At 35.7% G+C, this 14,784-nt stretch overlaps 1 protein-coding gene across 3 annotated transcripts in view; it reads right to left on the reverse strand.

The window, feature by feature from the left end:
- Positions 1 to 2,182: 2,182 nt before the first annotated feature.
- LOC113092563 (protein EFR3 homolog B) overlaps positions 2,183 to 14,784 on the reverse strand; it is a 30,919-nt gene continuing 18,317 nt past the window's right edge. For all 3 annotated transcript variants that reach the window (XM_026258183.1, XM_026258182.1, XM_026258184.1), the window contains 19 exons: positions 13,210 to 13,331; positions 12,808 to 12,957; positions 9,714 to 9,848; positions 9,313 to 9,391; positions 8,379 to 8,514; positions 7,267 to 7,425; positions 7,062 to 7,173; positions 6,826 to 6,877; positions 6,424 to 6,596; positions 6,111 to 6,186; positions 5,823 to 5,984; positions 4,922 to 5,053; positions 4,767 to 4,834; positions 4,375 to 4,502; positions 3,910 to 4,001; positions 3,612 to 3,660; positions 3,357 to 3,463; positions 3,182 to 3,231; positions 2,183 to 3,097 (listed from right to left, as the gene is read on the reverse strand). In XM_026258183.1, coding sequence (XP_026113968.1) covers positions 2,992 to 3,097; positions 3,182 to 3,231; positions 3,357 to 3,463; positions 3,612 to 3,660; positions 3,910 to 4,001; positions 4,375 to 4,502; positions 4,767 to 4,834; positions 4,922 to 5,053; positions 5,823 to 5,984; positions 6,111 to 6,186; positions 6,424 to 6,596; positions 6,826 to 6,877; positions 7,062 to 7,173; positions 7,267 to 7,425; positions 8,379 to 8,514; positions 9,313 to 9,391; positions 9,714 to 9,848; positions 12,808 to 12,957; positions 13,210 to 13,331 — 2,088 coding nt within the window. In that variant the 3' untranslated portion in view covers positions 2,183 to 2,991. The remainder of the gene's footprint in view (positions 3,098 to 3,181; positions 3,232 to 3,356; positions 3,464 to 3,611; positions 3,661 to 3,909; positions 4,002 to 4,374; positions 4,503 to 4,766; positions 4,835 to 4,921; positions 5,054 to 5,822; positions 5,985 to 6,110; positions 6,187 to 6,423; positions 6,597 to 6,825; positions 6,878 to 7,061; positions 7,174 to 7,266; positions 7,426 to 8,378; positions 8,515 to 9,312; positions 9,392 to 9,713; positions 9,849 to 12,807; positions 12,958 to 13,209; positions 13,332 to 14,784) is intronic.

Here is a 14,784-nt window from a genome sequence, read left to right on the forward strand (position 1 = left end):
TTGCAGAGAAGTCATAATAAATGACTAACTTTGGCATGTCACAGCCCAGGAATTCATATTCTTGCAAAAACATGAACATGAGATGCATTTACAGAACTACTGCGCATTAACAGGACTTCAGTGATATAATCGGGGCAAGAGCTATACTTCAGATACATTTTAAGAGAATAATTATATTTAAACAGCAAATGCATTTAATACTAATAACACTGAGAGAACAACAGCGGCCTACTTCTGTGACAATGACAGAACTGACTACAGGCATTATAGCATTTTCCATTTAGGTATCTCTGCTCATTCTTTATTGGATTGTTAAAATATCTACTGCTGTTTGCGTAATACAAATTAATATTGATTTAATGTTTTCATACTTGGCCTCCTGGTCTCAAAAACATAAAAAGTAACACTTAAAAAATACACTGTATGCAGTCACCAACTGATGACATAAAAGCAAGTCAGAAAAAGCACAGCAGTTCAGTTCATGGCACTGTAAAATCCAAAACTACACAAAACCATTCCTGACAAATAATGAGACTAAACTACACACACAACATTAAATGTCTGTTAGCTGAACATGAACAAATTACACTCACCATTACACCACCCCAATATGAAAGGAAAGCATACTTGAAGTTTTCCATCAAATGATGACAAATTGAATTATTATTCTTAATTTATTAACAGTTCTCTAATATACTTGGTTCTTAATTGTTGGCCAATTGGTGAAATTGTGCATAGTTTGCTAAAATTGTATGTTTTTCCAATCACATTCGCTTTTAAAACATTTGATGGAAGGCAGCTCAGGAGCCAAGCAAGAAAAGAAAAAAAGTAAGAACAATGACCTGGATGAGAGATATTAAAATAGTGGAAGACTTGTTAATTATGTTGGTTAACTAGTCCCTACAAACTTTGATTGCACATTAAAAATAAAATATAAATGAATATTGTGATATTGTTGCCGTGCTTGTCTTGATGCTATAGGCAGGCTGTTTTCTACGTTATAATGGACTATTTCTCTTATCTTATACACAAGTAAGTTTTTCTACATAAACAACATAAAATGAAAGTGTTATGTCCATATATTTATTTATTTGGTAAGCAGCCGTGTACTAAGCAGGATACTGTACAGCCAGAAGGTCAAAATTACAAAACAAACCCTGGCTGTATATTATCCTTTAAATATTCTACTGTACTTAAAAACACAGATCAGCACAGAAATAGTAGTCATATCTCACTATGATCTAGAATATTTGCAGAGCATCATGTGATTCAAACAACATAAAAATAAGTTTGTCCAGGAGTGTGATGTATGGCAATGTTGTCATTTTTTCTTCATTTGTCTCTGAACCCTGAAGCTAGCAGTCAATCACAAAAACAGATCTGCCATTATGAGCTTCACAAGCTCTTTTAAACTGGAGACATCATGCTAGCTCTTTCTGGGGAAATACACACACATACACACTCTCATTCAGACGATGACTGAATCCAGGGCAATCTAAAATTAATAAACTATTATTTACATGTATTTATAAACACAATAAAAATGATGGTTGAGCTTACAAAATAGAAATAATCAAAAAACTGTCTGATGCCACAAGACTGTGTGGAAGCACTTAAAAATAACCACAACGTAGCAGGTTACAGATGCTAAACAAATGATTATGGTTAGATAAATAAAGTGCTAATTTAAAAGATCCTTCAGCACCTTAATGCCACTTACAAACAACTGTCCATGCAAACACAAGCAGAAGACAGACGTCACTTCCAGTGATCTGAACGCCAGATATCTGCAGACTGCAGATCACAGCGATAAACAAACTACCAATGCTTAAAGAAACAATAAAAAAATCCATTTACTAAAGACTCAAACTACTAGGAACAGAAATTAGCACCAAGTAAAAATCCTCTGAGAGCAACAAAAGAGCCTCATTTATATTCATTGCACTTAATCTCTAGGTAGAAAGGTTTGCTGTTTGACTTGTCAAAATGTATCATGAAATGACTGTTTCCCCTTTTTCTCAATATGGAACAATGACACTTCACTTTAAAAAGAAAAAAGGTAAATCAAACAGACATTGTCAAAAAAAACAAAAAAAAAATTATATATATATATATATATATATATATATATATATATATATATATATATATATATATATATATATATATATATATATGACCATAATATGACTATATTCCATACATTTAACACAAAACTATGACATTATTTTTATGACAATTAAACTCCATTGACCTCCAAAAGGCTCAATATTGTATTTTTTTTTTTACTGAATGTAAATAGATTTTTATTATATTATTATACTATATTACAATAAACAATAACTATAATGCAATGCTTTTTAAATTAAATCTGCATTGCAATAAGCATAATTAAAGACATTATAACAATTCCTAATGTATAAAAGATTTAAAATTAAAATATTTTTATTTTCACATTAAATGTGCTTGATTGTCATGAAAATAATGTCACAATGTAAAAAAAAAAAAAAAAAAATCTTAATGGTACTAAACTTCCTAAAGTTTTCTTTATACAAAATACAACTCTTTTCTTTCTTTTGATTTTAAGGGTGAAATATATATAAATTCCCAGGTATGCTCTTGTTAAAAATGTTTTTTGCGCCCCTTTTGAGTTAGGTTTTTGCTGCAAGTACAGATTTATGTTAGCTGATTTTATCATTGAAGCGCAGAGTATCAAAGATTATGTGGAAAATATTCGCAAACAGGGAAAACTCTCAACTCAGGAATCCAAATTGTCAAAATCCTTCCAGTAGTTCAACGGGTGAAGTGTCTACAGTCACAGTGTAGACAGTGGAACATGGGACGATCCAGCAGTGAGGGTTATAAGATAGGACTGACCTCTTATTTTTCCTCTATTAAAAAACATCAAAATATAATTTAATATCTAAAACCCTCCAGCTCTCTGCAGCTCTGGCTGCTACTGAAGGTTTCTGAATCCTGAGTTGAGCAGCACTAGTAAACGCACAAGTCCGGGAACTTCATCTCATAAACGGGGACAGAGCGACTCTGGGTTTGGCCGTAACTTGATGTGATGGTTCCAGATGGACTGGGAGGAGGCCTGCAAGCCAGAAAGAGTGAAAAGATAAGATGTATCTGCACAAATATCTTTCATGGGTTTGAAATGAGCCGTGCTGCAACCTACCTGATCGTGATTTCAAAGATTTGATTAAGTTTGCTCTGCAGCATTGTAGCCTGGGAGGAAACAGAAGAAAGAGTATTAGCCCTAAATTACAATATTGAGCTGATCAGTGTTGGGGGAGACAACCACAGCATACATTTTCATGAAATAAAAGGAAAAGGGCAACTAGTTAACTTACTCTGGCACCACAGTGGGCAGCTATTTCCTCAAAGGGGGCCTTCTGGAACTTCTCAACCACCTGTCTCCTGCGTTCCTTCTCCTGTTCCTCCACGCCTACACTATCCACTGGAGAATACACACACACACACACACACGCTTTAACACCGTTCAGCTAACAGAGAAGTTAATAACAATGCAAACGATTGCATGCAGGTTCTGGAAATATCTGGAGGGACAATTTGGAACAAGTTCAATTCTCATTAAATCAACCTACCAATGGCGTTTTTTAGTGTTTCAAATGTGATTTCTTCAGCTGGTGTTCTCTGTTGGGAAAGAAAACAAACATCAGAACAATACCGTTCCCATAATTCAACTATACCTAATAAAACCTTATTCTGGGGATATCCATAAAAAAGTTAAAATTATAAATTATACAGTTAAATTATATAAATCATATACAACTTACGATTAGCCTGTGTGGTACCTTATTATAAAAATAACAATCTATTGTATATCTTCTTAAATTTAACTGAATAACTGTGTGTGTGGTCTTTTTTAATGCTTTCAGTTACCTCCTCTTTCTCAGGACTGTTTCTGGACTCTACCTCCACCTGCAGAGATATCGTTTCTCCAATGCTCTTTCTTTTTGACAGCCGGTCCTCATCTAAGGGAAGAGGGTGGAATTAATCAACTGTTTATGTGATCCATCTCTGTCAGTCGGCTAATAGGCAGAAACAACTTTAGTCTAAAGCTAATCAGACTAAAGTTAATCAGTTAATCTCCAATGCAAATGTCTTAACTGCACTGGCTACAGCCTGAGGAGCTGCTTATCTACTATAGCGACCATAAGAATTGATATGTAGAGTGTGTTGTGACATTTTCAAGTGAACATAAAAATATTCAGTGGGTAATAATAAAGAAGATGATATCTGTTGGGATTTGATTGGTGCATGATAACTGTGCACAATGATGATTTTGTGCACAAAAATAAATGTTTACATGGTGTATGATGTGGCACAAAATGCTCATCTCTGCACCTGTGAACTGTGGGACATAAGGTGTAGCTAGTCGCTCAGTGTTATAGCCGCTGCCTCCAAGAACCTCGGTGATCTTGGCCTGTTGAAACAACAGCTCTCCTTCCAGATTCTCCAGTGTCTTAGGAATCCTGGGAAATCAACAGAGTGCAAGCAAATCATCATTTATGATGTACATATATTGTGCTGCTTGATATATATTTTGTTGTAAATTGTGAGTTTTATTCAGGATCTTGAAAGATTAGAATACACATAACATGAATAGCATTTATTTGCAATAGAAATCTTTTGAAACTTTTTTTTTTTGTCACTTCTGGTCATTTTAATGCATGAATAATAAAACAAAATAAATAACCACAATCAAAACAACTCCGAAGACTCGTAGTTCGTCTTACTTTGGGTTTTCAATGAAGACATCCTCAGGTAACAGGTAAGGACTTTCTTTTTGTCTCATTTCAATCACCTGCAAAAAGGTTTATAAAACGAATTGATGTCAAATTTGAATTCAAACACAGGTGATGTGAACAAACTGTCAGTACGTGGCACTGACCTCATGAACGTGCTGGCAGAACGCGGGCACTGTGGTGAGCTGACTGATGAGATTGAGGTAAGCAGAGGACAGAGCATGAACAGCACAGCGGTTATACACCGGTAACATCTCCTCACAGCTCAGAGCCAAGTCCTGGACAGAGAACGACAAAAATTCTGAAATACATCTCCACTGATTTAAAAACGTACAACTTCAAAACCTGAATTGGAGTTTTAATTTTAAAACATTAAAAGAGTTTAATAGTATATCCACAACTGTTCTTATCAGATTAAAATGCTTCATTGCATATTAAATGTAAAAGGTTAGAAATCATCAGAGTGGATCCGGGAAACATTAAAGCCATTGTGTAAGAAACAGAGGGAGAGAACTGATTTCAGTAATATCTAATGCTGCCTTATCGGATTAAGTGACCCTGCTGTATATCCTGGACCTGAAGTGTTCATATCAGACTAAAATACATCCCTGGATGTATAATATAAGAAGGTTAGACATCACCAGAGTGAGTTTGGGTAACATTAAAGTCATTCTATGTGAAATAGAAGGAGGTAATCGGTTGTGGTAATCTCTAATCCTGCCTAGTTGTGTTTGGTGACCCTGTTATATATCTGCAGCTCTGCACATCAGAGCAAACTCATTTTTAGGATATAAAATACAGGACATTGGACATCACCAGAATTAATTTGGGTATCATTCAAGCTATTGTGTGTGAAATACAGGCAGGTAATGGACTTCTGTAACATATAATCCTGCCTTGTCAGATTTGTAAAATGTGAATTTTGTCATGATTTAGGAGCACAGTATCTTACGGATAACCTTAAGGCTAACATATTCATACAAAAGCCACTAAACCTAAACTTTATATAATGGGGACTTTAAGAGTGTAAACACAATGAGGGTGAACCTGCAGAGCGAGCGCCACACGGATCAGGTCCACCACCACTTCTTCGTTGGCCAGCTCCATGCTGATGAGGGCCAGGAGTGAGTAGAGCTTCTCAAAGTGAGGCTGCACGCTGCTCTGTTCCTTACTGCACAGGTAGATGTGTCTATACAGGTGCTGTGCATGCTAAAAACAGAGAGATATCCTTCAGACATGCATGCGTTCTCTGACGCATACCCAATAAAAGCACTGATTCACATCACAATAAGAATGACAACAGGACGTTGAGAACTGATTGGAGGGATGGTGTACCTTCTTCATGAAGAGGTTGTCTTGGCGTGAGCACTTGTCCACTTTGAGTTTAAGCACAGAGATATCAGAGATGATACTGCATGGGGAAAAAGCAACACATGAAACTATAGGAAAACTGTTTGTTATTTAAAGAGGCATTTTTATTCTGTCATTGATAGTCGAATTACCTGCAAATTTTAAAGCATTTACTTTCTTCGTGACATAATGTAATTGAAACTGAATGTTCAACAGCTTAATTTTATCCAAACGTTTTAATGGTAGTTGTAATGTGTACACCAAGCCTGTTTGGTGTAAATCAAGTAAAGACACTAACCTGATGGTGGAAAACTTGGGGAGGTTATCATGGCGATCAATAAGGCTGACCAGAATTTCCAGCACCAACAGTCGAATTTCTGCATCTTCTAACAGAGCAAATGACAGCAGTGGGTCCAGAAAGGAGTTTGGCAGAGCTGTCAGCATATTAGTCGTCTGGAAACCACATGTGACCTGAAAAGACAGAGAGAAACATTAGCTATACAACATCAAATCTGTGCATTGATGCAATACTCTTTCATGAGGCATCAAGCAGGTAGAGCAGGGTTATTCAAATCTTGCCCTGGAGGGCCAGTGCACTGCAGAGTTCAGCTCCAACCCTGATCAAACACACCTGAGGCTGTTTATCAATATCTTTGGTAGGTGGGTTTGATCAGGGTGGCTCTCTGCAGGTAGAGTTTACCTGTCTCAAGGACTTCAATAACATGACTTGGATCATTCGATTGACCTCAGGCCTGCAGTACAGAAAGAAGCAAATACAATATGTTCACCTTGTAAATTTCAAGTAAAGACATTTAATTAATTTTGAGGTTAAAAGGTGATTTATTCTGTTTGAGTGAATTATTTTAAGATAACTTTAACTGACAAGTTATAACCACAATACACATTTAGGGACACAATAGTGACCGCAGTGCTCACCCTGAGCCTGTAGAGGGCAGTGTGGGATGCATGCCTGGAATGGGGATCTTCCCCATGATGAAGAGCATCACCTCAGAGCGCTGGTATGTGGGTAACGTGTTTGCAAATGAGCCTGATTTTAAAAGACACAAACCACAGTAATGGAAAATCAGGATATTTAAAGAAAGCAGTGAAATGGTGGTTATATAATGCTCATTACACACACCAATAGTCCTGATGACGGCTTCCTGTAGCTGTCTCTCCTCGTGCTCCTTGATGATTTTGGTGCCGATGTTGGTGCAGTCATAGGATCCTGTGAGTTCATAGTCCACACTGAGCCTCAGATGCCGGAGCAGCGTGTTGAACACCTCCAACACGGTGGGGCCTAAAGTAAGCAACACACACATTTTAAATATATGCAGAGACTTTTTTTAAATCACTCATCTGCAGCTGAGCAGACAAAATCAGTACAGCTGGAGACATCTGGTGCTTTGATTTGAGGTCTCCAATTAGTGAATGAATAGTTACATTTTATTATTGTCAAAATGACTTGCAACGGGTTACACTACCCTGCATCATATTTGCTGAATCAAATCTAATACTAGTTTCTTATTCATTTTGTAATGCTGATTCCAAAAACAGTGCTTGTTTTGCTCTAGCGAGAAACATGACATGCATTTCATAACATTTTTGATTTCAACAACCATTTGTAAAGTGAAGAAATCTTGTCTTATCCTTCATACCGGGAAAAAAACTGTCTTATCCTTCTTATTTATTCATTTTGCAGTTCTGTATTTGTGTGTTTGTGTGTATACATATATATATATATATATATATATACATAATCACCATTGGGTGATGGATCAAATAAATCAGACTTTTCTTTACAAGGTTATTTAAAACCACAAAATTTCCAAATGACCAGATTCATTCAAATGAATCAAATTTTAGTTTAAAGCTGCAGGTGGCGCCATCCCCCTTCGGTCAGCAGTAGTGGTGCATGAAGAGGTGTGAAGGGTTTTCACACGGGATATTAGGTGTGAGCACTGACTTGACGTAAGAGAGTAGGGTCGGGTGAAATTTATATTTTTGGCTGAAATCGAGATTGGGTCAGATGCAATGTTACATTTCTGCTCTCCCAGAAAAAAGGCTTTACGTCTGGGGGAGAGTGACCCAGATTCTGAGCACAGGAGTAAAATATGTGATATGCATTACAGCATCTGAAAAAAAAACACAACTCTGTTCCTGTGCAATGAGATACGCTCTGGCTGCACTCATTAAAGTTTTATATAGATATGATAGTGATTCACATTAACTGGACTGTAAATCCATACTCACCAACAGAGCCACTGGCAGCGATGGCAGCTGCCTCCAGAAGGACCTCCACTATCCCAGCACGCACTGTGGCCGAGCTCTTACTGTTGGCATCCAAATGGCCCAGGAGCTGCTGGATGACCAGATGAGAATGCTGGGACTGGAGGGTGTGAAAGAAAGAGAGACAAAGAAGAGAGACAAAGAAGAGAGAATAAATTACCTTATAAAAAAATCAATAGATATATATTATACACATAATTTTTTTTATATTTTATAAACACACATTTTTTCAGCAATACTGTAACCAGTGCAAAATTACTAATGTATTTTTTAAATATAATAAAAAAAAAGCTTTAAACAGGTTAGGACAAACCGCTGGTTATTTTAATGATTTATTATAAAAAAAAAGAATACTGTATTTTTCAGACTATAAGTCGCACCTGAGTATAAGTCACATCAGTCCAAAAATACGTCATGATGAGGAAAAAACATATATAAGTCGGATATAACTGGAATATAAGTCACATTTATTTAGAACCAAGAAAAAACATTACCGTCTCCAGCCGTGAGAGGGCGTTCTATGTCTTCAGTGTAGACTACAGGATCACTGAGCAGCATAGAGCGCCCTCTGGTGGCTGGAGACGGTAATGTTTTGTCTTGGTTAATTTCTCTTAGTTCTTTTCTCTTGGTTCATGTCAAATTAATTTTGATAAGTCGCACATGACTATAAGTCGCAGGACCAGCCAAACTATGTAAAAAAGTGTGACTTATAGTCCGGAAAATATGGTACTTAAAGAAAACCAACAAAATAAATACAAATCAATGGCATGCATTTCAAGTATTTTTCTTCACCTTTTTTTCATTAGGTAAACATTAGTGTACATTTCTTCCATTTATTTATTTAAAACAAAAAGCGAGTTCAGATTCTCGTCTCAATTTAAAAGAGGACTGAACTCACCTGAATAGAGTACATGATGATCTTAAAGCAGCGCACTGCAAATGTTTTGCCTTCCCACAGCGAGTGGTTATCAAGATGCCTGCGATGAGAGAACAGAGCTCGCGCTTAGCAAATGAAGCCAAAAGTGTCTGAAAAATGAGATTCACTCCACCCGCAGGGAGATTCATTAAAAGTCATAAATACTCCATAACTGAACATGAGTATTAAATATTCTGAGTTACTCTTAGTCTCTGATCAGAATATCAGTATTAAGAGGCTAGAATTCACTAAATTCACTGAATTTTAAGTGGCATATAGCTATACCTTAAAAACTAAACCAATACCTGCACAGATGAACAAAATGAAATTCTCAGTATTTCATGATCTAAGATGACAGGTGCGATATGTGGCAGGTCTCTTACATAAGCACAGGGGTGACTGCGTTCTTGATGTTGCCATAGGCGGCACGGCCCAGCAGTTCCCGAAAGCAGCGCTCCGTCAGCTCGGCTGGGCTTTCTTTCTCCTTCTTACTGGCTTGCAGTGGGGAGGGAGAACGACTGCAGCGGAAACAGAAAGAGAAAGAGGATTTAAACAGAGCTTTGGTTTCTGAGAAGAAGCTGAATAAAAACATACAGACAAATAAAAAGATCAAATGAGAGTTTACAAGTAAAAACCATAGGCATAGCAGACGTCTGGTTCAGTTCATCATCTCATTAGTAGAGAATGGGAGCGTTAGATAAAGGAGAGATGAAAAATGTGCAGTGTTGGGGGGCCTCCAGAAATGTGGTTGGGAACCACTGAGCACTGTTACGGCAACCAGATACATTGCACATTAATTACTTGTGCTGTGCTAGCAAGAAACATGTTGAAAATAATGCACTATAAACATATTTGTCAACAATATCAAATATTGAATTTCTCACCCACTTCTGTAAAAATGGGCTCCACGTGGTGGAGCTAAACCCATGGTAAAAGCACCATCTGTAGCCAGTGTTGGGTAAGGTACTCTAAAAAAGTAATTAATTACTAGTTACTAATTATATCTTCAACAGTGCAATTAGATTACTGTATTACAATTACTTATTATAAATTACTTTCTAAATCCTATATCAACCTCGACAAGTTAATGATACAAGGATAGACATAAAATGCTTATTTTATTTATAACTACATAAATTATTCTGGACACACTTTAGATTAGGGTGCGATTCTCACTATTAACTAATTATTAACTATGACTTTGGCCTCAATATACTCTTAATTACTTCTTATTAATACTTAGTAAAGTAGTTGTTAAGTTTCAGAATTGGGTTGGATTAAGGATTTAGAATAATTTCTCGCCGAAAAAGACATTAATATGTGCTTTTTAAGTAATAATAAACAGCCAATATCCCAGTAATATTCACATTAATAACCAACAAATTAATAGTGAGAATTGCACACTAAAGTGTTACCAATATTCATATTAACTCATTAAAGTATTTAAACTGACAAGGGTACATAAAAATCATGCATTTGAAGGTTAGACTTTCAATGTTGATGTTAAATCCACTATTGGATGGTGTATAAATGTTCTAGTCTATACATAGTATTATGTTCAATTACATAAGAAGTAACTGATATTAAACTACAGAAAAAATATTGCATATAACAAATTCTTCCTAACTATATTAAATATTTTTTTATTTAATGTTTGATAATAATTCTAATAATTGTCTAGTAACATAAAAGCAAGACAATCAACTATCGAGTCAGATGAATCTTATAATTTCTTATAAATACATATTTTGCATGTTCAAGCAATTCTTTCTTATGTTTATGCATTCTTGTTTGAATGCATTTATGTTTCTTATCTTTTTTACAAGAAAACAACAAAAACTGATAGTAATTCTTGTATTGTTACTATTGAAATTTATTAAAACCCTGTCAAATATGCTACAGCAACTAGATACTCATTAGTCTTGTCAAATTTTTATACACTTTTCCCCCTTAGCAAATTAATCTTAGGTTTTTTCTCTTGTATTTACAATAAATGTAATTTTTACATTTTTTATTTGAACTTTAAATGTAAGTTTGGAGATTGAAAGTCTGATATTAAAAATAATACAATATTACAATATTGTACACAACTAAACTCAGAACTACATAAACTCTTTCAGCTTAATATTTGATAGCAACTATAGAGTCACTTGAGTCTTATGAAAGTCTGATTATCTTGCTTCCCAAGACATGTTCAAAAGAAAACATCAGACAAAACAGACATAATGAAAATGCTTTTTTTGAATAGGAGTCTGAAAGTCGGACATCTTGTCACGTATAATGGAAAACTTCCTGTGTGAGCTTCACTGTGTGTGAGTGTGTCAGAAAAAGAGCTGAGGGTCTCACAGGGTTGGTCTCTTCATTAATTAATCACACTCTTCCTCTGCCCTCACACACCCTGCTGTCAGTCAGCCTGCTGCTCCGCTCACGGTCCCTCGGTTATACAACCACATGACGCTGGGCTAAATCTGCAGAAACTCTTCTCAGCACAGCTTAAACCCTCCTGGTATAGCCAGAAAGATGCTGGACTGTTTAGTTGACCAGAAATAAAAGTGCATTGTGTTTTAGTTCACTGCTGTGGATGCACTAAACCAGCCTTGCACCTTTGCCCATCTGAAATGTGCACATCTCACAGGAAGAGTCAATTATCAGCTGCCCTTTACATCAAACAGCAATTAGCACATACCAAACAGCAGAAAAGGGTAATTAATGTCTCCGCCTGTGGTGCAATCCCAGGTGCGTAGGGGGCGCATCAACATGGAGCCAGCTTTGTTGATTATAATCGGAGCGATATAGGTCAATTTCAATTTTCAAACATTGCAACTTTTTGTGTTAATGCAAAATTAAAAAGATTTGATTTGTGTGAATCAGCTTTAGCCATAACTCAAGTCGCATATTTTATAAAACCTTTCTGAAGTTTCTGTTGCCAGGTTTATTCATTTCTGTTGAATAATATTAATTATCATTTGATAAAACAACAACAACAACAAAAACTAGTAAATATACTGCTGCTCAAAAGGGTCAGAAAGATATTTTCCAAAAGTGACCGTAACGACTTGGTTAGTAATTATTAACTTTCTATCTATCAAAGAATCCTGAAAAAATACATCAACATTTTTTTTTGTATAAAATATTAAGCAGCACAACCGTTTTCAACACTGATAAAAATAAATGTTTCTTCAGCAGCAAATCAACGTATTGGGATTATTTCTAAACGATCGTATGACACTGAAGAGTGGAGTAATTTCAGTAAAAATTTATTGAAATAGAAAACATTTATTTTAAATTGTAATAATATTACACAAAATTACTGTTTCACTGTATTTTTTATAAAGTCTAGATGAGCATAAAAGACCACTTAAAAAATCTGTAATATTTGAAAGATATACACGTTTTTTCTAATCGTTGCCTAGTAATATTAAAGTGAATATTAACGTGTGAGTCAATTATTAACCAGTTTAAGCCCAACACTCTCACCTCTCCGTGCCTTCACCAGACTGCAGATTGAAGAGCAGTGAGGGGACAATCTTGTCCATGTGCTGAGGGTCCCAGATGTTCGCCTGCAACTCATCGTTTACGGTCTTCCTCACTACTCCCTGCAGACCTTTGATGCCAGCCATTCGGATTCTGAGACGAGTAAGTGAAGTGAAATTAGATGTATAGCTTGTACATAGTGTGTATAGCATGTCTATAGGGTGTATTCTCCATAATATTCTATCAATCCATCCATCCATTATCCATCTACCTGTCATTAAACCATCCATCCATCTATCCACACACCCATTATCTATCTATTTATCTATCTATCTATCTATGCTTGCATTCACCCATCTGGATTGACTGCAGCACAATGTCAGATGTGTGCACGTGTTTGCTCACTTGGTGCGGATGTCGGGGTCCTCAAAGCTGGAATGGCACATCTCACTAAACCGTGACACGAAGAAATCATAACTGCGATGATATGAGGGGGTGTCCTCCTCAATGTTGGCAAACTTCACAAACTGCAAATGAGAGCAATTCAATAGAAATACATGAATCACATAACTAGACAAACCAAAAAACAAATCTGGTTAAAAACCCATTTCATTGAAAAGACTGCAAATGCTGCTTTTCCCAGGGCCAGCTAGTGGGTGATTATGGTATAATCAAAGATGAAATGTTAATGTGATGTTTTTTTGATCTACATGAACCCTGGCACTGTCACCTCATCATCATTATTAGACAATACAAGCTTTCCTGACACCTACAAACAAGAGTAATGAATCATATAATACAGAGGAAAAGTCTTCATCTGCATGGAAGTAAATTAATTAAATTAATAACATTAACACATTATTTTAAGATTAGGAAAGGGTCATTAGGTAATGCAGATTTGAATAGTTAAAAATGTCATTAACCATGTATGAATCATGTATTTTATTCACAAATAATTTCACACATTCAGATAGATATTTGCATGTATATAAATATTTCATGTACATGAACTAATCTGTTATACAGAAAGTCTTACCGTATTTGTTTCAAGCTAAAAAATAAATATTTGATCATTTAACAGGTTTTAGGTTATTTATAGATTTGAGCTATTTCAGATCGAGATAAGTCATGAATAAAATAAACATAAAATGCATTAATCTTTAAATAGTAGTGAACTGATAAATGATTATTTAATTATTTAATGACTCATTTTAAACTAGTGCCTGCATATCAAATCTGTAATTAATAAATAATTGCATTGCAAACTCTGGACCTACATCTCCTTCCTATTATGCAATTTGGTCTTTGCCGAACCGACTGAGCCTTCAGAGAACAGATGTGGGTGCAGTTCAGACTAACGCATCTCTGTCCTAGCATTTCCAGGTAAATAAGGTCATGTTAAACACCACTGAGAAATAAACCTGTTTAAAAGGGGGCTTTATATCTGCAGCATGCAGTAGCTAAGGTGGTTCTGGATGTTACAGAATAAAATAAAATAGGTTAGTCACCCTGAGTTTAAGTACTGCATTTTATGAGTTTAATGTGGGTGCATGTTCAATGCCCTAGATTACTCATTTTGATCTTTAATTAAGTTGGAATTTATGTCCATGTCCTGATTGCATTTAGTTGGATGCACTGCAGTGTGTGTGCTTGTTTATGACTCATCTGCAATGCTCATCAGCAAACATACTTTTATATAGCTGGCTAAAGTTTTCATTTAAAATAAATACAGAAAAATACATAGCATTAAAAGGGCAATATTACATACTTTTACAATTAGATTGTGACAAAAAAGTGGTAATTTGGTTGATGGATTTGTTTCTTACAAATACAGTGCTTTTTGCTTCACAGGACGTAAATTGATGCATTAGAGCCATGTGAATTACTTGTGGATTATTGTGATGTTTTTATTGGCTGTTTGAACTCTTGTTCTAATGGTACACAGTCACTGCAGAGGATCCATTGGTGAGCAAGTGATGC

Source organism: Carassius auratus, unplaced genomic scaffold (genome assembly GCF_003368295.1).
Source record: "Carassius auratus strain Wakin unplaced genomic scaffold, ASM336829v1 scaf_tig00214657, whole genome shotgun sequence".
Classification (NCBI taxonomy): Eukaryota; Metazoa; Chordata; class Actinopteri; order Cypriniformes; family Cyprinidae; genus Carassius; species Carassius auratus.